The sequence below is a fragment of the Petromyzon marinus genome, chromosome 37 (assembly GCF_048934315.1).
Source record: "Petromyzon marinus isolate PM22_M1 ecotype Great Lakes invasive population chromosome 37, UKy_Petmar_22M1.pri1.0, whole genome shotgun sequence".
Taxonomy (NCBI): Eukaryota; Metazoa; Chordata; class Hyperoartia; order Petromyzontiformes; family Petromyzontidae; genus Petromyzon; species Petromyzon marinus.
The window spans coordinates 13,847,813-13,873,712 of record NC_133703.1 but is presented as its reverse complement, the minus strand read 5'-3'; the positions used below and the strand labels follow the sequence as shown (position 1 = coordinate 13,873,712).

Genomic DNA, 25,900 nt, shown 5'->3' with positions numbered 1-25,900 from the left:
ACCACATTTTACCCCCACATTCAGTCCATCTGCCAATGTGGGGGGCCCATCCATACTGCGGCTGCTGGGCGAACTTGCCCCATTATTTCAGCTGCAGCCTCGCTGGGAGACCCAATCGAAGCACTCGCTGCCTCTGGATTGCAAGTCCAAGCGTGATAACCATTATTACAAACATCGTCAATAAGTGGCGGTGACGTCACCACGACGCTTGTGCCAGGCTAGGTGTACCTTGAAGCCACGTTAAGTAAGTATCGAAGGCTTCCTTGCAGACAGACTCAGGTGCCATAGATTGACTGACCGAGGTGACTGGCCGATGCACCGCCTGTGCTCCCTGCTGTTCCAACGTGCTGAGTTTTAGTCGCACGGTTGTCTGAGCCATGCGCCGCCTATAATCGGGGAATCCCCGTGCCTCCGCATTGCGTAGCTTGTTTAAATCTCACTGCGGCAACCGCACACACGCAGACACAGTAAAGCAGCCGCCCTGTGTTTGTGTACTGACATGGAGGTGTTCGTGGCGGTGAGCGTGACCATGTTAATCGCCCGGGCTTCGGGCTGCAGCGACTGCACGGAGACGTCCGCGGGGTCGCTCGGGGTAAGTGCGGAGAGCGGCTCGCGCGGCACCCCTCGGGCCAGGCAGCGACAGTGGCGGGTGGCTTGGCCTGTTTGTGGGACCGCATTCGCCGCGGTTTTTTTTTGGTCGTTGCAGACGGTTTCACGGTGTGAATCCGGTGGCAGCCTTGGTTAATGCCGAGGCCGTGTTAACCGTAACCTTCTTCACAGCCGACGTTAAAATATCCGGTGACGTCGTTCGAAAAAGTAGAGCCATCGTGTGTCGGTGTCAAGGCACAAATTTGGCAAATGTTAAAAATGACACCGGAAATTACTCAAATTGGAATGAACCTCCTGCAAAAATAGTCTCAAGATTCAGGCTTTTCTTGGTCGACAAGCCATATATAAAAAAAACATCATCTCATGATGCAAGTGCTGTCAGCGAGCACGTATTTACATCCTCAATCTTAACGCGTCGACTTGGGGAAGGTCCAGGACATGTTTTACACCTCTTGGTGTTTTCCGTGGCTAGGAATCGAACCCGGGGGGCCAAGTTCTTAGCACAGAGCCCTCAGCTTACGAAAGGCCAATTGCTCAATTACCGTTGGGCGTCGATGTAGCTGATCGTGATCAATCGTCATAGCTCGCAAGAGCAATGAAATGGGCATCGCTTTGTGGGAAGCTAACAGTGCTCATCAAGTGTCTAGACAGGAACCACCCTCAAATGAAATCGGAATTTCCACCACTTTGCTCAGGGCCACCAGTGGACCGGAGCACCGCACTCGTTCCACTTTGGTCACGGCGTGGGGCCAGGGTGGACTGTTGTTGCTAGGGGAAAGGGTGAACTATTGCTGCTAGGGGCAAGGGTGGACTGTTGTTGCTAGGGGCAAGGGTGGACTCCTGCTAGGGGCAAGGGTGGACTATTGCTGCTCGGGACCAGGGTGGACTATTGCTGCTAGGGGCAAGGGTGGACTATTGCTGCTAGGGGCAAGGGTGGACTATTGCTGCTAGGGGCATAGTGGACTCCTGCTGCTAGGGGCAAGGGTGGACTATTGCTGCTAGGGGCAAGGGTGGACTATTGTTGCTAGGGGCAAGGGTAGACTATTGCTGCTAGGGGCATAGTGGACTCCTGCTGCTCGGGACCAGGGTGGACTATTGCTGCTAGGGGCATAGTGGACTCCTGCTGCTAGGGGCAAGGGTGGACTATTGCTGCTAGGGGCAAGGGTGGACTATTGCTGCTAGGGGCAAGGGTAGACTATTGCTGCTAGGGGCATAGTGGACTCCTGCTGCTCGGGACCAGGGTGGACTATTGCTGCTAGGGGCAAGGGTGGACTATTGCTGCTAGGGGCATAGTGGACTCCTGCTGCTAGGGGCAAGGGTGGACTATTGCTGCTCAGGGGCAAGGGTGGACTCCTGCTGCCAGTTTTGCATGTCCACCACTGTTGAAACAAGAATCCAGACAGCAACCACTGCTGGTGCGTACCTCACATAGTCATTGTTTGTGGTCACATTTTCCTCATTTTTTGTCAAGAAATATTTGAGTTGCATGTTTACTCTCAATGTGCACGTCTGTGAGTTGCACCGAGTACAGCTCTTGAGAACTCTAATCCTGATTTTCTCACCGTGCTGATATTGTATTAACTCAGTTTTTAATCAAATAATCAACGTGGTTGTATGGTATTTGAGGCTAATATGTATTACTAAGTTTGAAAATACATTTCGAATACATCTTTACTGTAAATTAACACAAATATTCAACATGTCATTAGTGTGCATGTTGTCCACATCATCTTCAACATCGCGACCTCCGAGATCTGCCGTATAACAGCATCCCACTGTGCTCCTCGGTATTCCCCTTGGTCGCCGGATTCATAGAGACCATGCTAACGCCTGTATCGGCAACCGGCCAACCCCATATCTACACATATACGTTGCACCCATTGCAACAATTTTGACCTAACTGTATCTATAACACTCACCTGACATGTTCTTTTACCGACGTCTGCATTGCTTCTCCCGTCTTGCCGCTAAATCTCCAATATCAGTCTCAGACAGTGCTCAAATGCCAGCAACTTCATGTGGATCAGCTTAGAGCACCCCTGCCACATATGCCCATTTTATTGGCTTATGTAGAGCAACTATCAGAGATTCAGTTCTGAGTGATTCAGCCGTATCATCTCTTTATCTCAAAGTTGATGGATTGCAGATGCACCTACCCATCGCCTTCACGTGTATATTTGGAAAAGTGCGAAGTCACATGGTCCATGCTTTGACTGCCCAATTCCAGTAAAAACGTTGGAGTTCAGCAATGTTGGTGGTAGCAGGGTAGCTGGGTGTTTCAGAGGCCAGAGCGCTGAGCTGACAACACTGAGAATGTGAGTTCTAATCCAGGCAGCCGCCTATATTTAAAACGGGTTGTCGAATGTAGCTACCGAGTTAATGGCCTCAGCCTGGTTACCAGTGAATGTACACAATACCATTATGTTACATCTGATTTAGCAAGTTGTCTATATTCCAACTCTGAGAATTCTAACTATCAAATTGACTGCCATGCAAAAAGCAATACTCTCTGTAGCATAGCAAGGTGGTTGGGAAAGTACTGCCCCAAGCCATGTTACAGAGGTCACTTGAAGGGATCTCAGAAGTAGTGATATCCGCTCGTTCGCGCTTTTTCTTGCATTGTTCTGCGAGAGTTCCGAATGTATCTCATGACACGCAAGCAGGATAACAATGGGGTACGTAATTGTGGTAAGATTGGCCTCTGATAATCTCTGTGGTAGAGTCAAAGCCCCACCCGCTACTGCCATTTCTTCATGAAATAAACAGCAGGAGATATGAATGAAGATGAGAGAGTTGCACTCACTAGATAGTGGAGAGACAAGTGGGCAATGTATCCATACCAGAGCAGAGACAGGATGTCGATGCTATGCCAAGAGATCGATTGGTGTTCATTATTTTACAGGTTTGTGTCCAATCGGAGTCGGTTGCTCCGATTTTCTCTTTCCGTGAAATTCGAATCTGTGCCTCTTCTCTCGTCACATCCGCCGTCCTCACATCTCATTCTACCGCATCCTGCCCCCCCCCCCCCACTCGGCCTCCCTCTGCTCCTTTGGCTCTCCACCTGTGGTATCTCCATGGCCCCTCTCATTGCATCTCCTTTTTGTCGCTTCTCGATGCATGACCAAACGATCGCGGCGCTGTCATGACCCATTGGTAGTGCATTTCCGCTTGTTGCCGAGGTTCGTGGTTAGTTATTGGCAGGTTGCCACGATGAGTACCAAGGGTTGATTAGCCGTGAGAAAATGCCCCGTTTGTTTCATTGTTATCCCAACAGATCCTGTGTTTTCATACGCAGAAAATAATTCCAATTGTCAATTTGTAGTTATTTTGCAACAGTTACTGTATTGGGAAAACACCCTCCTGAAAAAGATTTTGGTTAACACTCGTAATCTAAGTCTTGCCTCCCTTAACTTCTAGGAAATATTAGTAATTCTTTCTAAAGCTCGAACTTCTTCAGAATCAGAAAGGGTTTTATTCGCCATGAAAGTTCACACCGACACGGAATTTACTTTGGCAGGATGGTGCATACATTCAACATATAGGAATCTAAAATCTTAAATAAGTTTTAAACAAGTCTTACTATATTAAGGGTTAAAAGTCTAACACCAAGGGGCTGAAGTATATAAAATTGAATAAATATCGAATATAAAATAGCTTTAAGATATAATTTAAAAATAAAAAATACAAATAGGTTAACATAGTTAATATCGGCAAGGTGTCATTATGTAGATAAAATGTTAAAAACAGTGTAAGCCCTTGGCCTTGTTTAACAGGCCAGCAGCAGATGGGAAGAAACTGTTTTTATGGCGTGAGGTTTTGGTCCTGATGGACCGAAGCCTTCTGCCGGAGGGGAGTAGCTGAAACAGAGAGTGTCCAGGGTGGGAGAAATCGGCCATAATCTTCCTCGCTCGCCTCATGGACCTTGTCGTGTGCAGGTCCTCGAGGGTTGGTAGATTGCAGGCAATTACCTTCTCAGCAGTGTGGATGATACGCTGCAGCCTGCTCTTGTCCTTGGCAGTGGCAGCAGCGTACCAGACGGTTATGGAGGAGGTGAGGATGGATTCAATGATCGCTGCATAGAATTGCACCATCATTGTCTTTGGCAGGTTGAATTTCTTCAGTTGCCGTAGAAAGTACATCCTCTGTTGAGCTTTCTTGGTGAGGGAGCTGATGTTCAGTTCCCACTTGAGGTCCCGGGAGAGAATAGTGCCCAGGAAGCGGAAGGACTCTACAATTTTGACTGGGGAGTGTAACAGGGTGATGGGGGTGAGTGGGGCTGTATTCTTCCTGAAGTCCACAACCATCTCAACTGTCTTTAGAGCATTTAGCTCTAAGTTGTTCTGGCTACACCAGGTCACCAGATTGTCAGCTTCCCACCTATAGTCAGACTAATCCCCACCAGAGATCAGCCCAATGAGGGTGGTGTCGTCCGCAAACTTCAGTAGTTTGACGGACAGATGATTGGAGGTGCAGCTGTTGGTATACAGGGAGAAGAGCAGAGGGGAAAGGACGCAGCCCTGAGGAGTTCCGGTGCTGATGGACCTGGAGTCAGAGACTTGTGTTCCCAGCTTAACGCACTGCTTCCTGTCAGACAGGAAGTCTGTGATCCATTTACAGGTGGTGTAGGGCACGTTCAGCTGGAAGAGCTTGTCCTGAAGCAGGGCAGGGATGATGGTGTTGAAGGCAGAGCTGAAGTCCACAAACAGGATCCTGGCGTAGGATGCTGGGGCATCCAGATGCTGTAGGGTAAAGTGGAGGGCCATGTTAACTGCGTCGTCCACAGACCTGTTGGCTCTGTAGGCAAACTGAAGGGGGTCCAGGAGAGGGTCTGTGATGGCTTTGAGGTGTGCCAGGACCAGGCGCTCAAAAGACTTCATTACCACAGATGTAAGGGCGACCGGTCTGTAATCATTTAGTCCTGTTGGCCTTAGCTTTTTGGGCACAGGGATGATGGTGGAGGACTTGAGACAGGCTGGTACATGGCATGTCTCCAGGAAGGTGTTAAAGATGTTGGTGAACACCGGAGACAGCCTGGTCAGCGCAGTGCCTGAGGGTGGCTGGAGAGACAGAGTCCGGCCCGGCTGCTTTGCGTGGATTCTGCCTCTTGAAAAGTCTATTAACTTCTCCCTCCTGAAAGGAGAGAGTCGTCTCTGTAGTATGGGTGGGGGATGGGGCCTCTTGGGTGGGAAGGGCAGTTCAGGACTGTCCAATTGTCTTTCAAATCTGCAGTAGAACTCGTTCAGGTCGTTGGCTAGGCGGGAGTCGTTAGTGGTGTGGGGGGCTCTGGGTTTGTAGTTGGTGATCTGCCTGAACCCTCTCCAGACAGAAGCAGCGTCGTTTGTAGAGAACTGGTGTTTTAGTCTCTCTGAGTAGTCGTTTAGCCTCTCTCACCGCTTTGCTAAACCTGTTCTTCGACTCCTTGAATCTGTCTCTATCTCCACTCCTAAACGCTTCCTCCTTCTCCAACCTCAACCTTCTGAGCTTTGCTGAGAACCAGGGCTTATTGTTGTTAAAGTTCACCCTGGTACGTGTTGGGATACAGCAGTCCTCACAGAAGCTGATGTAGGACGTCACAGCCTCTGTGAGTTCATCCAGACTATTGGTAGCAGTCGTGAACATATCCCAGTCAGAACAGTCTAAGCACGCCCGCAAATCTTCCACAGCCTCACTAGTCCACTGTTTACATGTCCTCACTGCAGGTTTACAGAGTTTTAGTTTCTGCCTGTATGCAGGAATCAGGTGGACCATGGCATGGTCAGAGTGTCCTAGTGCTGCTCGGGGGACGGCGTGGTAGGCTCTACTGACTGTAGTGTAGCAGTGATCCAGAGTGTTCCCTTCTCTGGTTGGGCATTTAATGAATTGTATGTATTTGGGGAGTTCGTGGCTGAGATTACCTTTGTTAAAGTCGCCAAGTACGATAACCAACGAATCTGGATTTGCTCGCTCCACACTCAGAATCTGATCGGCGAGCATGCGTTGGGCCTCTTTAACCTGAGGACAAGGCGGCAAATAAACTCCGACCAAAATGAGCGACGCGAACTCGCGAGGCGAGTGAAACGGTTTACAGGTTATAAAAATTGATTCAAGGAGTGGAGAACAATGTTGCAGAATCACTGTGACATCTACACACCAGCCACTGTTAATGTAAAAACAAATACCACCGCCTTTCGTCTTGCCGGAGAGTGCTATGTCACGATCCGATCTTGCAAGATGGAATCCTGCTAGTTGTAGCGAAGTGTCCGGAATCAAATCACACAGCCATGTCTCCGTGAAGCACAAAACAGAAGCTGAAAGAAAGTCTTTGTTTTTTACCATCAGTAGCTGAAGTTCATCCATTTTGTTGTACAGTGAACGTACGTTGGAGAGGAAAAAGCTCGGAAGCACTGTTCGGATCCCGCGTCTGCGTAGCCGTACTAGAGCCCCCGACCGTTTACCCCTTGGGCGGCGTTTCGCTGCTTGAGCAAAGCCTAGCGCGGCATTGACTAGAATGCCTACTAATTCTGCCGCTGGAAGCAGAAAAGTAGGAATTAAATCCACAGGAGTTGTTTCCCTGATATTTAAAAGTTCGTCTCTTGTTAGAGAACTCCGAAAATCTTGGCAAAACACTGAATTGACAGACAAAACAAGACAAAACAGGGCGCACCGACCGGCTGAGGCTACCATCATCGGCGCCATCTTCGCAGCAGCACGGGTGTGCTGAACAGCAGGACTCTCTCACCAGCACTGTTGTGGTGAACAGCAGGCCCCTCTCACCAACACGGGTGTGATGAACAGCACGCCCCTCTCACCAGCACGGGTGTGATGAATAGTAGGCCTCTCTCACCAGCACGGGTGTGTTGAACAGCAGGCCCCTCTCACCAGCACGAGTGTGCTGAACAGCAGGCCCCTCTCACCAACACGGGTGTGATGAACAGCAGGCCCCTCTCACCAGCACGGGTGTGATGAACAGTAGGCCTCTCTCACCAGCACAGGTGTGCTGAACAGCAGTCCCCTCTCACCAGCACGGGTGTGTTGAACAGCAGGCCCCTCTCACCAGCACGGGTGTGCTGAACAGTAGGCCCCTCAACACGGGTGTGCTGAACAGCAGGCCTCTCTCACCAGCACGGGTGTGCTGAACAGCAGGCCCCTCAACAGCAGGCCTCTCTCACCAGCGCAGGTGTGCTGAACAGCAGGCCTCTCAACAGCAGGCCCCTTTCACCAGCATGGGTGTGCTGAACAGCAGGCCCCTCAACACGGGTGTGCTGAACAGCAGGCCTCTCTCACCAGCACGGGTGTGCTGAACAGCAGGCCTCTCTCACCAACACGGATGTGATGAACAGCAGGCCCCTCTCACCAGCACGGGTGTGCTGAACAGCAGTCCTCTCTCACCAGCACGGGTGTGCTGAAAAGCAGGCCCCTCTCACCAGCACGGGTGTGCTGAACAGCAGGCCTCTCAACAGCAGGCCTCTCTCACCAGCAAGGGTGTGCTGAACAGCAGGCCCCTCAACACGGGTGTGCTGAACAGCAGGCCTCTCTCACCAGCATGGGTGTGCTGAACAGCAGGCCCCTCAACAGCACGAGTGTGTTGAACAGCAGGCCCCTCTCAAGACAAAACTGGACAAAACAGGGCGCACCAACCGGCCGAGGCTGCCATCATCGGCGCCATCTTGTCTTAAATACGTGTCTGCTTTATAGATTTTTTTAAACCTCCATCTGACTGTACAGAGGGGTAGTTTCTTTCACAAATCTGTCGTTTCGAGAACCTGACTGGGTTTCAGAGGAAGATAACCCTGTGGCGGTGAATGGGAAATTAAACAATAGGGGGATGTGTTTCCGATAAGTGAAGAGGAACTGCAAAAACGGCTCATTTCGCAAGGCGCAAAGGAAGCAGCAACACTTTCAGTTTGAGCGCTCTCCATGCAAGAGGTGCTCAACGTGACCTCACACGTGTTCAACAAGCAGTCGTAGAGGCTGAAGCGGGCACTGGGGCCGGTGTAATAGTGGTGAAAATTCTAATTTATATGGCAAGGCCCAATCTGCTCATAGTTCAAGTTTCCGGTTGATTTTGTGTAACCCGGTGGTGAGAATTGATGAGAGCCAGGATAGAGTCTGAATTACACCAGTGACCACCTGGGTCACCAAAATAACAAAAGCAATTACACAAAAGTACAACAATACAATAGAGTACACAAAAATTCGAACAAAACACAATTGTCTTGTAAGATAAATAAATGTACCGCATAAACACATAAACAGATGTAAAATTTAATACATTTCCTGGAACAAAAGTCGTCTAAGACAAAATCACCATAGGTTGACTACAGTTGACTTTTTCACAATTAAACAATAGGGGGATGTGTTTCCGATAAGTGAAGAGGAACTGCAAAAACGGCTCATTTCGCAAGACGCAAAGGAAGCAGCAACACTTTCACTTTGAGCGCTCTCCATGCAAGAGGTGCTCAACGTGACCTCACGCGTGGCCAACAAGCAGTCGTAGAGGCTGAAGCGGGCACTGGGGCTGGTGTAATAGTGGTGAAAATTCTAATTTATATGGCAAGACCCAATCTGCTCATAGTTCAAGTTTCCGGTTGATTTTGTGTAACCCGGTGGTGAGAACTGATGAGAGCCAGGATAGAGTCTGAATTACACCAGTGACCACCTGGGTAACCAAAATAACAAAAGCAATTACACAAAAATACAACAATACAATAGAGTACACAAAAATTCGAACAAAACACAATTGTCTTGTAAGATAAATAAATGTACCGCATAAACACATAAACAGATGTAAAATTTAATACATTTCCTGGAACAAAAGTCGCCTAAGACAAAATCACCATAGGTTGACTACAGTTGACTTTTTCACAAAATCGTGCTTATCGTATTCACCCCAGAGGAATGGTCAGCTGAATCAACTCGTGACTGCGATTGGAACTCACATCCTTTATGATTGCGAGTCGAGCGCCCGCATCATCATCATCAGCGCGGCCTGTGCGGTGTGGATGACGGTTTTCAGAACACGATGCCACGAGGGTTTACATTGCACCTCCTCGTTGTCACTGCAAAAAAGCACGCAAAGTTGGGCTCGGGGTAAATCTCAGCTAAAGAAGTGGTCATGTGCAAAAGATTCCCTAAGCACTGGGAGATGTCTGTTGGAGGAACGTATGTATTTATGGATATATGTTGAACTTCTTTCGCACCGTACGTAGCCAACTGTGCAAATTAGAGGTGCGGGAAGGATGAAAAAAACCAAGAAGAAAACCGAATATGTGCAGCTCGGATCGAGGGTAGCCATTGAAGGTCGAGAAGACGACCTTGAACTCGTGACCTAGACCTAAGAAGCGTGACCTAGATCTCAAAACCCAAGTGGATTTCCGTGAATGGCGCGTCGCCTCCTCACTTAGCGAGCGATCGTCCCTTGCACAGTGACTGCCTGTACAGTTACTGGTGAGTGGTGAGTGAGTTAGGAGAGCCTCTAGTGAGGGTCAGGTGATTGGTTAGTTTGAGTGGGTCAGGTGAGTGATAAGCGAGGTGAGTGGTGAGTGAGGGGCAGGTGACTGTCAGGTGTTTGATTGGTGAGTGTCTGGTGAGTGTAAATTGTTAAATTATTAACTTTTTTAAATTAGACCCCATGCATGGGATGGGCTGCCCTCCAGCTTTAAACATGAACACTCTAGTGCGTGTCCTTTCAATGGTTATACACTTTTTGTGTGTGGTAGAATTACATTTTACTCTTTTTATCTGAACTGATCTTGGGCCTTCCCTAAGTATTCCCCTTAAACTGGTGTGATGTGTAAACATCAGCTATGGGGAGACAGTGGAGTGGTTATGGCTTCCCACCTCTTTATGCGCTTTGCCAGCCTTAATAGGTGCTCCCTAACAGTACTTGTCCTAACGGTCTGTTAAAGACTGTAATCTTTGTGTCAATTTGTGTTTTTGTGTTTCTATCTCAAGAGGCCCAAGAGAGACAATGCTGCCTGCCGTGACAGCCAATACCTGCACCAGGGCCGATGCTGTGAGCAGTGTCCGACCGGTACGAGTCCGTCACGCGGAGTCGTGGGTGGTGACTGGCATGGAAAACTGGACCTTAACAAATGCTGCCCATTGCCAATGGTCAACCCGGTTTTTATCGTGTTGGGAGTTGGGGGTCTCAACCAGGTCACCAGTGCCTGCACACACATCTTGTTACACTCGTTATTTCGGTTAACTCAGTTTTGTTCAAATTTGCCATGCACAAACTCTCTTTCCCCATAATGTTCAATAATGGTCTTCTCATCATTATTCTAAGGTCGATGAACTTGGTACCACTTCTTGGAAGTTGACTGAGCTCTGCCATGGTAATCTGTAAAGTACAGCACTGTCTCAGTGCTGCCAATGCACATGGCGACTCTCCCACGTCTGTTTGAACACGGAGACATTTTAACTTTGATATTAAGGCTTTCATACAGTATTTTACAATCATCAGGTGCATGCAAGGTGAATTTATTTCCATTTACCAAGTAAGACCCACAGAGCTGTATAGCTCTTTTTCAGAAGTTACCTGGCCACAAATGAAAGCTCAACGGAGTGGCTTATGTGGAAATTTACATCAGCCAAATCTAAACGCATTTTTCTAAACGTGGAGGGAAAACCCTGAGAACCCAGACAATAATCTACGTGACCACGGGGAGAGAGACATGCAAACTACAAATATACAGGCGTCAAGGCCAGGATCAAACTCACGACCTCCTGTGTACCAGGTGAGGTAGTTAACATCTCCTAGCCACCGCGGTAACATAAAACAACGCATGGGTAATAGATTTTGGCCAATACAGACTGCAGACATGTTTATATCATCCTCATCTTCATCATCTTCAGTCACTATCCGTACACTGCTGAATGAAGAAGTTATCACGCTCTCATCATACCCCCTGCTCCTTCAGTGCCACAAGCCATCTCACTGCTGCCCATGGATGACCTCGTTGCTATATCTCCATGGTGGTGGTCTTCCCCAAGTCAACCTCTCCATTGGCTATGTTATAGATATTGTTTTGAAATTTTCGTGACTGCAGGAATACATATTCCTTGGTTCTTTCGGTAAAGTCACGAAGTAAAATACCGAAAGAACCAAAGAGTATGTATATATTGTGTTGTGAAAAAAAAGAAAAACTATGAAATTATGCTAATTAATGAAGTCATACAAATCAGCAAAAAAGAATAAAATAATGAAACGTGTGTGTATTCATGTTAATCGTGAGTGTAATGTGATCAATCGTACGTGTGATTAGAAGAGTGTAAATATTAAGTGAAAATGTATGTATATGATGTGTATGTGTGTGTAAGAGTATTATTGTGTTTGTATTATGATCAATGTGTGTAGTTACGTGTTATTATTGGCTCTTTCGTTGTCTAGGGGGTGTATTGTGTGTGTGGTTATTTGTGATTGATGTATATGTGTGTGGGTGTGATGATGGGCTTCGTTGTCTAGGGGCATATTGTGTGTATTTGTGATTGCTCTGTGAGTTTGGGTGTGATGCCTAGCTTCGTTACCTAGGGGGTGTATTACCAATCGTGATAATACGTACTAAATGGATGGCCCCCAGTATGGCTTGAGTTTTTCCACGTACGAACGTGTTACCAACTCTTTGGTTCTTTCGAAAGAACCAAAGAGTATGAATTCCTGCAGTCACGAAAGCTTCAAATCAAGAGTGTTATCAACTGTGGTTCTGGGGTCCAGAATCGGTGGCCGGCTTGCTCGAGGCGTGTTTCCCTGTACCGAAAATACCTCGGGTCCCCAACAGGGGTGTTGGGTCGGTGAGGTTGTGTGTGTCGGCACACGGCGTGTTGTTCACTCTGCTGCGCACCCGTGTTGACAGGTGTCGATGGGTCAGGCTCAGCCTGCAGCGGTGCACACAGGGGCCACGTCGCCAGATAGCGCTCGCAGCTTGTCCGCTGGGCGGCAGCGCGTCACCCCCCTTGGCACCAGGCACGATTGATTGTGCATCGAGCTCGACCTTTGCTGAAGGGTGCTTGGGGCTTCCGAGTCAGCACGCTCGTGGTTAGTCGTTAACTGCTGCGCTGCACGTTCGCAGATTATCTGCGTGCCCGGGTCGATCAGCAGTCGGAATGTCTGTGGCCACTTTGCTCCTTTTTGTCAGTGGCAGCTTGCTTCGCACGAGCACCCTTGGTGCCCCTCCCTCGGGAGGGCTCCTGCTGTGGGCTGCTCGTCACTGCTCCTCACTCACTCTCCAAAACTCATCAAAACTCTTATAATCAGAATATTAGTCACTTGGACAACATAACTTTTACAGCCTATAGCTTGAAAAACATTTCATGCATTCTCGATATTCACAGTATATCTCTCGCACATCTTAGCTGATCACAGTATTATATGAAAATGTCTTCGCACACTTCTTAGCTTCTCACAACTCTTGAAGCTTAGTACGGTACAAGTTCTCGTAGTCCTTGACTCTGCAAGCGACTGAAAACAAAAGGAAAAACCGAGAATAAAACTTTCAGCAATACTCAGAGTCTGTCAGCGCAGAACTCAACACTTGGCAATACATAGCCCTTTGCCTCTGCAAGACTCGACACTTATGGTTGATTCCGAGGACTATATCCAGGAGCAAGACTCTTGACACTTGTCTGGTTACGGGCGTCTCCCGTAGTTTGCCGTTGCAAGACTACCGTAGTTTGTGTGGATTTGGCTTTGTCGTTATATCCGATATTTTCTACGCCTCTTGCATCCTTCTCACAAAGGCTTGGATTTTCCTTTGATTTTGCTCCTTGGCTCATTATTGCTCGTTTTTTGGTCTTTTAATTTTTTCTCACAAAGCTGTAGGTGTCCTTTTTATTTTGCTCACACAAAGCAGTAGTTGTGGCCATGAGGTTGTGTGTGACCTTCTTGTGTCCGGGTGTGTGCTTGTCTTCACCGCCGCAGTTTGGTTCACGTTGTGAGAAGCGTTCGCAGCACTCCTGTCGCAGTTCGAACTCTCGCATGGTGCTTGATTCCCTGCAACCACGTGCTATGCTAGCTACTGGGAAGACAAAGGCGGTTGGTCAGGCTCTGGTTATGCCCCTGGAATGCATGCTATTTGGTCGTGGAGGATTGACATAGTTCGTATTATATTCTTGGTTCTTTCGGTAAAGTCACGTAGAAGGGAAACAATAAAATAATAAAAATTCCCTCATCAAGACTCTGCACCATAGAGCCCAATGCATATCCGACCAGGAACACATAGCCAGTGAACTCAAGCACGTACACCATGCTCTTAAAGCTAATGGTTACTCCGACTACACAATCCGCAAAGCTATCACTCCACCCATGAAGAAGGACCCTCTTGAGGAGCCATTCAAAACCATCACTTTACCCTACATTGCGGGGATCACAATAAAGATCTCCAAAATCTTGAATAAACACAAGATCCAGGTCCGATTCAACACATTACATAAAATCCGTGATCTGGTTCCGTCTGTAAAAGATGTGATTCCGGACATACAGTACCCTGGCATCTACAAACTAAGTTGCCTCTGTGGTAGTAGTTACATTGGAGAAACCAAACGACATGTCTCGGACCACATCCGTGAACACAAAGCAGACCTAAAATACGGTAGGACCAACACCTCGGCCGTGGCAGATCACTGTTATAATTCAGTAGGCTCACGTGACATTCACTTCTCCAAGACAGAGGTTCTCTGCAAGCCATCTGGCTACCATGAGAGATTCGTTCATGAGGCTATCCACATATACAAACACAGAGACAATTTCAACTGAGAAGATGGATTCTGGCTGAGCAATCATTGGAAGGATTTGATCAAACATTTCGGGTTTTAATTGATTGTTCACGCTTACAGTGGCTCTCAGACCGCATCCATTATTTTCGTCTCCCCCCTCCTCTTTTCCAAACATAGATGGACTCGTCCATCTGAATAACTGCCAAATCGCTCTCCGTGGTGCTAACGATAAAAAACCGCCACTTTTTTCAAATTTTCCTGCTGTGGTTTTCACACCTGATGATGATTGCTTGTGTTGCAGTCGAAACGTCGTGAGAATTGTATTGTTTTATATTTGTATTATTTTATTGTTTCCCTTCTACGTGACTTCACCGAAAGAACCAAAAATATGAATCCCTGCAGTCACGAAAGCTTTAAATCAAAATATAGTTTGTATTGTATATCTTCTGAATGATCTTAGGTATAATACTCCCATAATTGTTATTCGGTTTATGCTGAGCCAAGATTTGTGGCACGTATGTATAGATGGTGAGTGTTAATAAACATGCAACTAGTCGTATTCAAGACCTCCTGAGCTACATCATCATATAACAATACATTCTATCAAGTTAACATTTAATCCTACGTTTGAAATTATTCCTATGAGGTGGTGGTCAATCCAACTTTACAACTTTCCCAAGCCAAGCTTGTGTGGGGGCGAGGCCTTTGTTTGCTCGAGGCAGGAGTTCACAGGCCTCAGTTACTGCGTTTTTTTTTAGAACTTGCTAAATCCAGATATATGAAAAAAAGAACTATTACAATAGGCAATATAACTTTTAATATATATTTGGAAAAGGCATATATACAACAGCTACCATTCCATCGGCAGTCTCATCCATTGTACCCCACCCCAGCCCACATACCGCTCTGCCGTCCCTGGACACTGCGTGAGCGTGACTGTTGTTGTTGTTGTGCCAGGGTATTTTGTGGAGGCCCACTGCACTGCCTCTGCTCAAACACAATGCAAGTTGTGCCCTGAGGGTTTCTTCCTGGAAGTGACTTCGGGGCGCGATGGCTGTTTGCGCTGTCAGCACTGTGACCCAGGTAAGAGCCGCGAGCCGCAGTGCAAGCGGTGAACACAAATTGAAGAGCGACCCTGCTCAGGTTCTAATGATCATGTTCATCTGGGTAGCACGGTAGGGCCCTGGTAACACTTGCGCCTTAGAGCAAGAAGTACCTGGGTTCGATTCCCAGCTGCATTCTGTGTGGAGTTTGTTGTATGTTCTCCCGCTGTTCTGTATGGGTTTCCTCTGGGTTATCCCAATGCTGAGTGTTTGCGAATCCAATTGGGATTGCACACAGCAGTAACATCGCCTCCTGCGACCTTCCTGAAAAAGAGTTGAGAATCAGTGAGGCTCTCTTTGGCAAACAAGCAGAATAATAACAGTGGGCCTGTGTGTGCGCACACACCTGTGAGCGTTTGTGTGTGCGCACACACCTGTGAGCGTTTGTGTGTGCGCACACACCTGTGAGCGTTTGTATGTGTGCGCACACACCTGTGAGCGTTTGTGTGTGCGCACACACCTGTGAGCGTTTGTGTGTGCGCACACACCTGTGAGCGTTTGTGTGTGCGCACACACCTGTGAGCGTTTGTGTGTGCGCACACACCTGTGAGCGTTTGTGTGTGCGCACACACCTGTGAGCGTTTGTGTGTGCGCACACACCTGTGAGCGTTTGTGTGTGCGCACACACCTGTGAGCGTTTGTGTGTGTGCGCACACACCTGTGAGCGTTTGTGTGTGCGCACACACACCTGTGAGCGTTTGTGTGTGTGCACACACCTGTGAGCGTTTGTGTGTGCGCACACACCTGTGAGCGTTTGTGTGTGCGCACACACCTGTGAGCGTTTGTGTGTGCGCACACACCTGTGAGCGTTTGTGTGTGTGCGCACACACCTGTGAGCGTTTGTGTGTGCGCACACACACCTGTGAGCGTTTGTGTGTGTGCACACACCTGTGAGCGTTTGTGTGTGCGCACACACCTGTGAGCGTTTGTGTGTGCGCACACACCTGTGAGAGGTTGTGTGTGCGCACACACCTGTGAGCGTTTGTGTGTGCGCACACACCTGTGAGCGTTTGTGTGCGCACACACCTGTGAGCGTTTGTGTGCTGCTGGTGGGGAGCGGTGGCGTAGCGGTTAGCGCGCTGCGCTTCAAACCCGACGACCCAAGTTCAATTATCGCTCACGGCGATTATCTTAACCCGTCCTGGGCCTCCCCTAGGTCGACTCGGCCTCAAATGCGTACCTGGTGGGGTGTGTCAACATCGGCACTGGGGAGACAAAGGTGCTTGGGCGTGATGCTGGCCACCCACTCCCTCGTGTGCTGTGCCAGCCTTCGTCGGCGCTCCTCGCTAACAGCACTTGCTCCTACAGTCTAAGGCTACACGGGGGATATTTGTCTTTGTGTGCATGATGTGGTCTCAGTGGACGGCCTAGACGAGGCCGTCCACTGCTCTGCAACGTCGGACGCGCGCTGCCGCTGCCAGGCGGGGTCCTTCTGTTCCCACCCGAGCGGCAGCAGCTGTCTCCTGTGCCGCAGCCACTCCTGGTGTGATGCCGGCACACAGCTCCTGCGCAACGGTGAGCTCCACTACACAGCGCTCACCACCACCACTCAGCACTCACCACTACCACCCAGCACTCACCACCACTCAGCACTCACCACCACTCAGCACTCACCACTACCACCCAGCACTCACCACCATACCACCACCACCACCACCCAGGGCTCATCACCACACCACCACCTAACACTCACCACCACTCAGCACTCACCACAACCACTCACCACCACTCACCACAACCACCCAGCGCTCATCACAACCACCCAGCACTCACCACCACCAGCACTCACCACACCTCAACCTCACCCATATAGCCTTAACAGACTTTGGGGCAAGTGCTGTTTCGGAGCTCCGGCACGGTTCATGAGGGGGTGGGTGGCCAGCACCACGCCCGACCGCCTTTGTTTCCCAAGTGGTGATGTTTACACACCGCATCAAGTACTCACTTAAGACTGAGTCGACCTAGGGGAGGCACAGGACCGCTTCAGATAATCGTAAATGTTGCTGGTCATGAGTAGGAAACAAACTCAGATCACTGGGGCATCATCTCCCTCCGCAATGTGCTGGGTAAGGTCCTGACAAGGGATATTCAACATTGGCTTCCCAGGCACGCTGAGGAGAGGCTTGCAGAGCCCAAATGAGGTATCAGGCCAGAGCGGTCCACAAAGGATGCAATATTTTCTGTCTGTCTGCTACAGCAGAGGTGAAGGGAACTTCAACTAGACGAACATCTCTCTGGTTGTTCTTCGTGCCTTTGTGGTGCCTGACTCTCTGTTCACAATCATTAAGGACGTTCATGATGGTGGGCAGTTCTGGGTAAAGCTGCGTGGCCAGAAGTCAGAGCCATTCCCTGTTCATCTTGCATCCATGCAACATGGATACCCTCCATGTTGCAACATGGATGCCCTCTGGCTACTACATTATTTAACATCTTATTCGACTACAGCGATGCCTTGACTTTCGTCCACTTGACTTTCGTCTCTTTGCTCTTTCGGCCGTTTTCAATTATAACCACATTTCAAATTTCGTCCACGTGCTTTCCTCTTTCAGAAGATTTCATCCAACCTTCCACGATGTTCGCGCCATGCGCTATATTTTTTGGTCAGTCTTTGAATAGAAGTCGTTCAGTGAGCATCTCTTATATTTGTGTTTATTCATATATTATTAATACTGTACTTATTTATGTGATTATACTGTAAACAATTCATAGTTATTTTTGTGATAACAATATAATACTACAGTGTTTACTTACGCAAGAATTGAAAATATTTCAAGGTATCATTTTCTTTATTTAGTATTGTTTCTTTATTTAATCTTGATTTGAAGCTTTCGTGACTGCAGGAATCCATACTCTCTGGTTCTTTCGGTAAAGTCACGTAGATAGAAAAATTATAAAAGAAACACGACGTTACAGTCGCAACAAAAGCATCCGTCATCAGGTGAGAAAGAATGATCTGCTGTTGTGGCGTTCTATAGGCACGGGATGGGGGGGAAGGGGGGGAGGGGTTTTGTAGAGTCGCGGCTGCAGGAGTTCACGGGGGAGAGGGGGGAGGGTTTGAGGCGTGCAGGGACGTGTGGGGGCTGGAGACGTGTGGGGGCTGGAGAAATTAAAGTTTTGTCTGTGTTTGTATATCTGGATGACTTCATGAACAAATCTCTGATGGTAGCCCGAGGGTTTGCAGAGCACCTTGGTCTCGGAAAAAACAATGTCATGTGTGCCCACAGTGTTGAAACAATGATCCGCCACCGCCGAGGTGTTGGTTCTACTGTGTTTCAAATCCGCTTTGTGTTCGCGAACCCGGTCTGAGACATGTGGCTTCGTTTCACCAATGTAACTGCTGCCGCAGACACAACTTAGCTTATAGACACCAGGACATTGCATGTCCGGAATCGCATCCTTCACCAATAGGATCAAATCACGGATTTTTTGTACTGTATTGAACCGAACTTGGATCTTGTGTTTGTTCAAAATTTTGGAAATCCTTTTGGTGACCCCTGTTATGTATGGCAAGGTGATGGTTTTTGATTGGGTCCTCAGATGGTTGGGGATGCAGCTTTGCGTATTGTGCGGTCAGAATATCCATTCCTCCTGAGAGCCTGGCGTACGTGCTCAAGCTCACTGGCTCGGTGGTGCTGGTCGGAGATGCAACGAGCCCTATGATGTAGTGTTTTGATAAGGGAATTCTTCTGGGCTGGATGGTGGTGGGAGTCAGGCTTTAGATAGGAATCCGTGTGGGTGGCTTTTCTATAGACAGTGTCCCAATGAGCCATCAGGTCTCTTCTCGATCAAAAAATCCAGGAATGGTAGCTTGCCATCATTTTCCACTTCCATAGATGGAGATGGGTGTATGGAATTGATGTGGTTGAGAAATTGGTACAGTGCCGGCAGGCCATGTGGCCAGATGACGAACGTGTCATCTACATATCTCTTCCACAACGAAGGACGTCGGGTGGATGTCTGGATGGCATCAGTCTCAAATTTCTCCATGAAAACATTCGCTACCACTGGTGATAGGGGAGAGCCCATTGGGGTACTTCATTCTGTTTGTAGAAAGTACCATTCCAGGTGAAGTAAGTGTTGGTAAGGCAGTACCTTACCAATGATGGTACATCAGGATTCAGTCCCTGTTGGACCAAGACTTCAATGATTGCAATAGTATCAGGTACGGGTACCTTGGTGAAGAGGGAGACTACATTGAAACTGACAAGCAAATCCTCCAGGGACAGTGATATGTCCTGATTAGTGAAACTAAGTGGGCCGAATTAAGTACAGCTGAGGCGGTCTTGCCCGTAAAGGGAAGCAGAGTCTGAGACAAAAATCGTGCCAGTCTGTAAGTGGGCGAGTTAATGGTGGAGACGATAGGACGGAGTGGAGTACCCTCTTTATAGATTTTTGGAAGGCTGTAATTATTATGTTTATTTTTCTTTTATTTCTGTTTAGTTAGGTTTTGCACGCATGTGTTATATAGTTACTGTAGTTATTTGCATGTACGTTTTCATATTTATTGTAGTAATTTGCATGTATGTTTTTCACCGGCCAAAATAAATTTGCAAGCGAAATAAAGACTCTGCTTTGACATTTGTCCATTTTGACATTCGTCCATGCTCTGGTCCCTAATTAGACGAAAGTGCAAGGTTTTCCTGTACATAGTTCAATAACCTTTCCATGGGTCTACCAAAGGCTGATTGATGCCAGGGTGCAATCAAATGATGGCTCGCCATTGGTAAACAGTGTAATGTATTTTTTTTATTTAAAGCTTTCGTGACTGCAGGGATTCATATTCTTGGTTTTTTCGGTAAAGTCACGTAGAAGGGAAACAATAAAATAATAAAAATATAAAACAATAAAATTCTCACGACGTTTCGACTGCAACACAAGCAATCATCATCAGGTGTGAAAACCACAGCACTTTTTTTCAAATTTTCTTGCTGTGGTTTTCATACCTGATGATGATTGCTTGTGTTGCAATCGAAACGTCGTGAGAATTGTATTGTTTTATATTTTTATTATTTTATTGTTTCCCTTCTACGTGACTTTGCCGAAAGAACCAAGAACATGTTATGTATGTTGATAATCTGGTCATTTCTGCTCACTTTGAGAATACGTTAGAGGGTCTGCTGCTATACCTGGAGCGTGCCGTAAAGAGGTGGGGCCTTTACCACCAGCCCCAACAAAACTAAGCACCTTCCTGGGTATTTTGTGTCATCAAACACTCCCATCGCCTCAACTCCCCATTAGTGATGGGACAGTTGAGTAGACAGTGGAGACGTTTCCGTGCCTGGGTAGTGTAGTTCTGGCAGGTATCTGTCATGTATTTTAATATTTGATTTGTCTACGGTACGTTTGAATTGTTATATACAATGACAAGCCCTCTCTATTGTCTAGATTCCTAGCCAAATCGGCTGTTGTGTGTTTTTGTAAAGGCTCCGAGACTGCGGATGTGGAGTGCGTGCCGTGCAGCCCTGGGACGTTTTCTCCTGGTGGAAACTCCCGGTGCAAACCTCACACCAAGTACGATGCTCCAACAGCCCTCGCTCCCGCACGCCCCCCAGGGCAGTCACGTCGAGAGGGCATCACGGCCACTGCCCCAGTGGCACTACAGCTCCCCTTGTTACACCACTGGCCTATTCTTCAAGGGCCACGCTAGCAGTCTCCTGCTCGCCAGCTTTAAGTCTCCCCCTTTTCGCAGTCGATTGTTCCTGCAGTATCCTGCCATCTGCTTTTTGACATCTACGGTTGACACATGCATGAAAGATACGGATTTCTACGTATACGACGTTTAAACACAATGGCGTGTCAACAGAACACATACACGAGGTTCACTGTGGAGAAAAGACAGAAGTGGGATTTGAAGTCGGTTGCATGCTCTCATCGTTTACAAGTCCAGACATTGCTCTGATCGTTGTTACGTGAGATGGCGAAACTTATTTTTGAGAACTATTCAACGCCCACGCGTGATGTTTGGATGTTATAGCGGTCGAATGTTTATCTTGCATATTAATGCACATGTATTGGCTCTATAAGAAATTGGGGGGAGTGCTTGTCTAGCAGGTTGCGCACTGCACTTAAAATCCGGTGACCTGAGTTTGATTGTGACTGACGTCAGTGGCGAGTGATATCTGAACCGGTCCTGGACTGCCCGCTCACAAACCTGCACTTACCGGCGCGGTGAAATATAGCCAAACAAAACCTCATGAACAACACAGTGTGGGAATGCCTTCATCGAGCAGTGGGTTGACAGAGGGCTGTAAATTATTAGTTTATAATCGATGATGACAATGTTGATTATGATTATGGTCTACCTCATCCTCCACTTATTGAAAGTGTCCCTGTATTATGGACTCACCTTTCCAGTTGCTCATCAGAGGGCCGGCTCTTGGTTCTGGAGGGATCGGCTGTGAGTGATGCACGCTGCATGGTGATTCCCAAGTCCCCGCCTCCTGAGCCTTCAGGTAGACACCGAACGCTCCGTGTCTCCTTCAGCTCCTTCTTCATTGCTAACAGCAGTTGCTCCTGCACGAGAGCTGTCGGGAGTTGAAAAGATTCCAGTGTAGAACTCGTTCGGTACATGCACCACGACGTTGCCACTTTCATGAGAGGCCCCACAAAGTGGATTATAATTATGGGTTCATGTTTGCGTGGGAATGTGCACATCATTGTGGGAAGCGGTTGTGTTGCGGTTCGTGCGCCACGCTTCGGACAAGTACGATTCCCACTCATGGCCAATACCAGTGACGATTATTTGAACTGGTTCTGGGCCTCTCCTAGGTCGACTCAGCCTAAAATGAGTACCTAGTGTGGTGTGAAAACATCGCCACTAGGGAGACAAAGGCAACCGGGCATGGTTTTTGCCACCCACCCGCTCGTGTCCCATCTCGGCCTTCATAGGTGCTCGTTCACAGCAATTGCCCCAGCAGTCTGTTAAGGCTATATGGGGATATTTGTCTTTGTTTATAATATTGTTTTTGTGTGTATAGTATTGTGTATGTGTGAATGTGTTTCTGTGTGTATAGGATTGTGTATGTATGTGTGTGCAGCCCCGTTGATGCAGAACACAATCATCATTGCCGTGTGCACGGGAGCAGTAATCCTGAGCATTGTGAGCTTTGCGATGGTGGTGATGCTGATGGTGCGTCAGAGGACCCGGCCGAAGAGCCAGTGCAGTCGCCTGGAGGCAGCGGGTGAGATGCCTCCACTCTCACACAGAACTCTTCTTATCTGCGCTCCTCTTACCCGCAACTCATTATCCATGGGAGCTGTATGATCTGTGTAAACCCCATTATCCGTGGCCCTGTTCTTCACGCGTGTAATCCACAATTGCGGTCATTCCTCGGTTTACGAAGCTAATTTGTTCCGGAGACCCATTCATAAGTCGACCGGCTCGTAAGTAGGAACACAATAATGTACTGTATTTAAATGTCCACGGGTCAGTGTTATTAAATGCGTTTCAGTTCAACAAAAACTCCTTTAAAAAGTTGTTTTTTTTAAACAACGCTTTTATTTTAAAGTGCGCTAAAAGTAAATAACTCGTTTGGACAACGGGAAGTGGACGACATCTTGATTACAAGAGACACGCGGCACCTGCTTCTTGTGCGAGCCGATTCCACAGCTTAGGGACCGCGGCGTTTTTCACATACACAAATATATAATTAATGTGCCGTCCATGAAAAAATGTAATTGCTTGAAACGAGGCAATTAATTGATTCATTGATGCCGATTTTAATACAGGCATGCATTGTCACCGGATCTGAGTACATGTGCAAAATTTGGAATTGATTGGACAACAGGAAGTAGACTCAATTTTTATTACAAGATTTGACCACGACACAGGAGTCAAGTTAAGTAAAACCATACTCTTTGGTTCTTTCCTTTTTTCAACGGTTTTACTTAATCTTGATTTGAAGCTTTCGTGACTGCAGGAATCCATACTCTTTGGTTCTTTCGGTAAAGAGTATGGATTCCTGCAGTCACGAAAGTTTCAAATCAAGTCTATATTTAAAGCTTTCGTGACTGCAAGGATCCATACTCTTTGGTTCTATTCGGTAAAGTCACGTAAAAACAACAAAAAATAAAAATACAAAATTCACGACGTTTCGGCCACAACACAAGTGGCCACTTACCGAATAGAACCAAAGAGTATACTTCAAATCAAGATGAAGTAAAACCGTTGAATAGGGAAGCAATGTTAAACTCATAACTAATAAGAAATATTTTACATTTTCATGTAACATTGTAAAAAAATACTGTATAGTAAATTAACATAAAATAAGGTAACCTAAATAGAGAAAGAACCAAAGAGTAGAGAAAAAATATGTTTTATTTTCACTGACTTGTCGGAAGGGGGGCAATGAGTCATCACAATTACACACACACACAGGGGCGTGCCCCCGTATTTAGGTTACTTTATTAAATGTTTATTTACTATACATTCCAATATTACATGCAAATGTACAATATTTATCCTTATTTATGAGTTTAACAATGCTTCCCTTTTTTATTGCACCATAATTGTACCATAACACTGACTGTATGTACTGTACAGTTAAATATTCAGTCCTGAGATACGAAAAATTGACTTACGAACGGGTCTTGGGAACGTAATACGTTCGTAAGTCGAGGACAGCCTGTGTATAGGAGCGCAGTACAAACAGTGAATACTATTACACCACCACTAGAGGGCAACACAAGTTGGTATTGATTTTGTTCACGGTGCTATCAGTTTCTGTTGTTTTGTTTAACTTGGCCACATTTGCCTGTAGTCTTTAGATGGTTGCATTTTGTTTTACTCGGCTCGTTTTGTGGATAATACTGATCACAGACTGACCTCTTGTTTAACGTGGTGGTATTTGGATACCGCATCCATCTTGTGTTTTTCTCCTATAGTAACCGCCTGTGCGCACGTGCTGTGTTAGCAGAGAGTGGCTCCCAGCGTGCCTCCAAGCAGAGAGCAGCGCATGGGCGCCTGGACCCACAAGGCAGTGATGGCTCGAACACCGAGGACCGGTGCTCGATGCTGGAAGTGGATCGGAACCAGCTCTCCCTGCTGTCCCAGGTTCCCGTCCATGGCTCCTCGATATCCATCTCCAAGTCGTCTCACTATCCGCTGGAGGAAAGTGACGCGGTGTTGGAGTCAAGCAACCTGGAATGTCTGCAAAGCCTTCCCTGCCAAGACTCGGGCAGGCAGGGCCAATCCTGAGCCGTGGAGACCTACACTATGGTTGCAACACTCGCACCAAAAGCATTAGTTTCGTAGAATATTTATTATGTATTTGTAGAAAGTATATGGAAATACAGGTTTTTTTGTATATGGTGGGATACCATCAGGACAGACCCTGGAAGTCAAACAACTGGTCTGGTAGAGTTGCGGGATCTGGCAGAGGGTATAAATGGTAAATGAGGTGTAGTGGCCTTGTGGCAGATCCAAGAGGAGGTGATGGGGGATATTTCAACCTCCCCTTGAGACTTCGAAACTTGTTATTCCATTGATATTTACTTGTCAAATGTGTTAAAAATATATATTGTTAATTTAGCACCCTATTATTTTGGGATCACCAGGCCCTTGGGAAGTTTATAGATCTGACTGATTGGCATCAACCGTTGTGGCCTTGATGACATCTTCATGTTCAGAATGTGTCCAGCAAAGCTCTTTTTCCCTTGAAGATGGAAATTAAGGGGAGAGTGTTTTACACGTATAAGTTTTGATATTTATTAAACATTGTTAAATGGTATGTGTTTAACAAGGCCGTAATTATAATATATTGTGGGGGACACATCCCCCCAATATTCAAATATGCTCAAAATGTCCCCCCCAATATATTGCTATAATAAAATGCTATGCTATGTAAATCTTGGCCACAATATCTGGACTTGTCTTCATTTCAATCAATGCATAGATTAATGTTTATATGATTGTGGTTATGGTTGTACTTTATTAATCCCTAATCTCTGCCATTACATACAATGAAACAAGAAATGGTAAAAAGGTAAAAAGCAGAGCAATGTAATACAATACACTACTATACATTATTGTAAGAAAAAAGTCCATCCCATGTGTTAGTGAATTTTTTTATATTTTAGTCAGGAAATTAGTTTTCAAATGTAGATATTTTTCTGGGTTGGGACCCCCAGACACCCTGGAAGATTTGGTCCCCCCCCAATGTTGACTTCATGGCTACGGCCTTGGTGTTTAATATTTATGTTAAATCATTAATAGGATAGGGATGTTTGGTGACGTCATGGCCTAGTGAGCAGCACTGAGACCTCTCTAGTCCCTACTATAAAAAACAACCCTGTTCAATAGATCGCTTTTTTCTCGTTTGCTGATTTCTTTCTTTGCTCGAGGAGTTTAGAGGGGGTCTTTGGTTGCTTGTTATTTTTTGCCTTTGAGGTGATGAATTCCAGCAAAACACCTCTTATCCAAGTGCCCATTATCCGTGCTTGCTATTGTCTGCTCACCCTAAGCGATGGCCACACCTAATTATATGTGCACTACATTC

General features: G+C 47.0%; 1 protein-coding gene across 2 annotated transcripts; it reads left to right on the top strand.

The window, feature by feature from the left end:
- Positions 1 to 25,900, top strand: LOC116949718 (tumor necrosis factor receptor superfamily member 3-like). 2 transcript variants are annotated; one of them, XM_032967342.2, is made up of 8 exons: positions 1 to 592; positions 10,543 to 10,621; positions 15,259 to 15,384; positions 16,764 to 16,919; positions 20,828 to 20,915; positions 21,759 to 21,856; positions 22,442 to 22,585; positions 24,317 to 25,900. In XM_032967342.2, exons 1-8 carry the CDS (start codon positions 500 to 502, stop codon positions 24,598 to 24,600), a joined length of 1,068 nt encoding a protein of 355 aa, XP_032823233.2. In that variant the 5' UTR covers positions 1 to 499; the 3' UTR covers positions 24,601 to 25,900. The 2 variants fall into 2 exon arrangements, with proteins under 2 accessions (XP_032823233.2, XP_032823234.2); XM_032967343.2 differs by having other exon boundaries at positions 3 to 592; positions 24,320 to 25,900.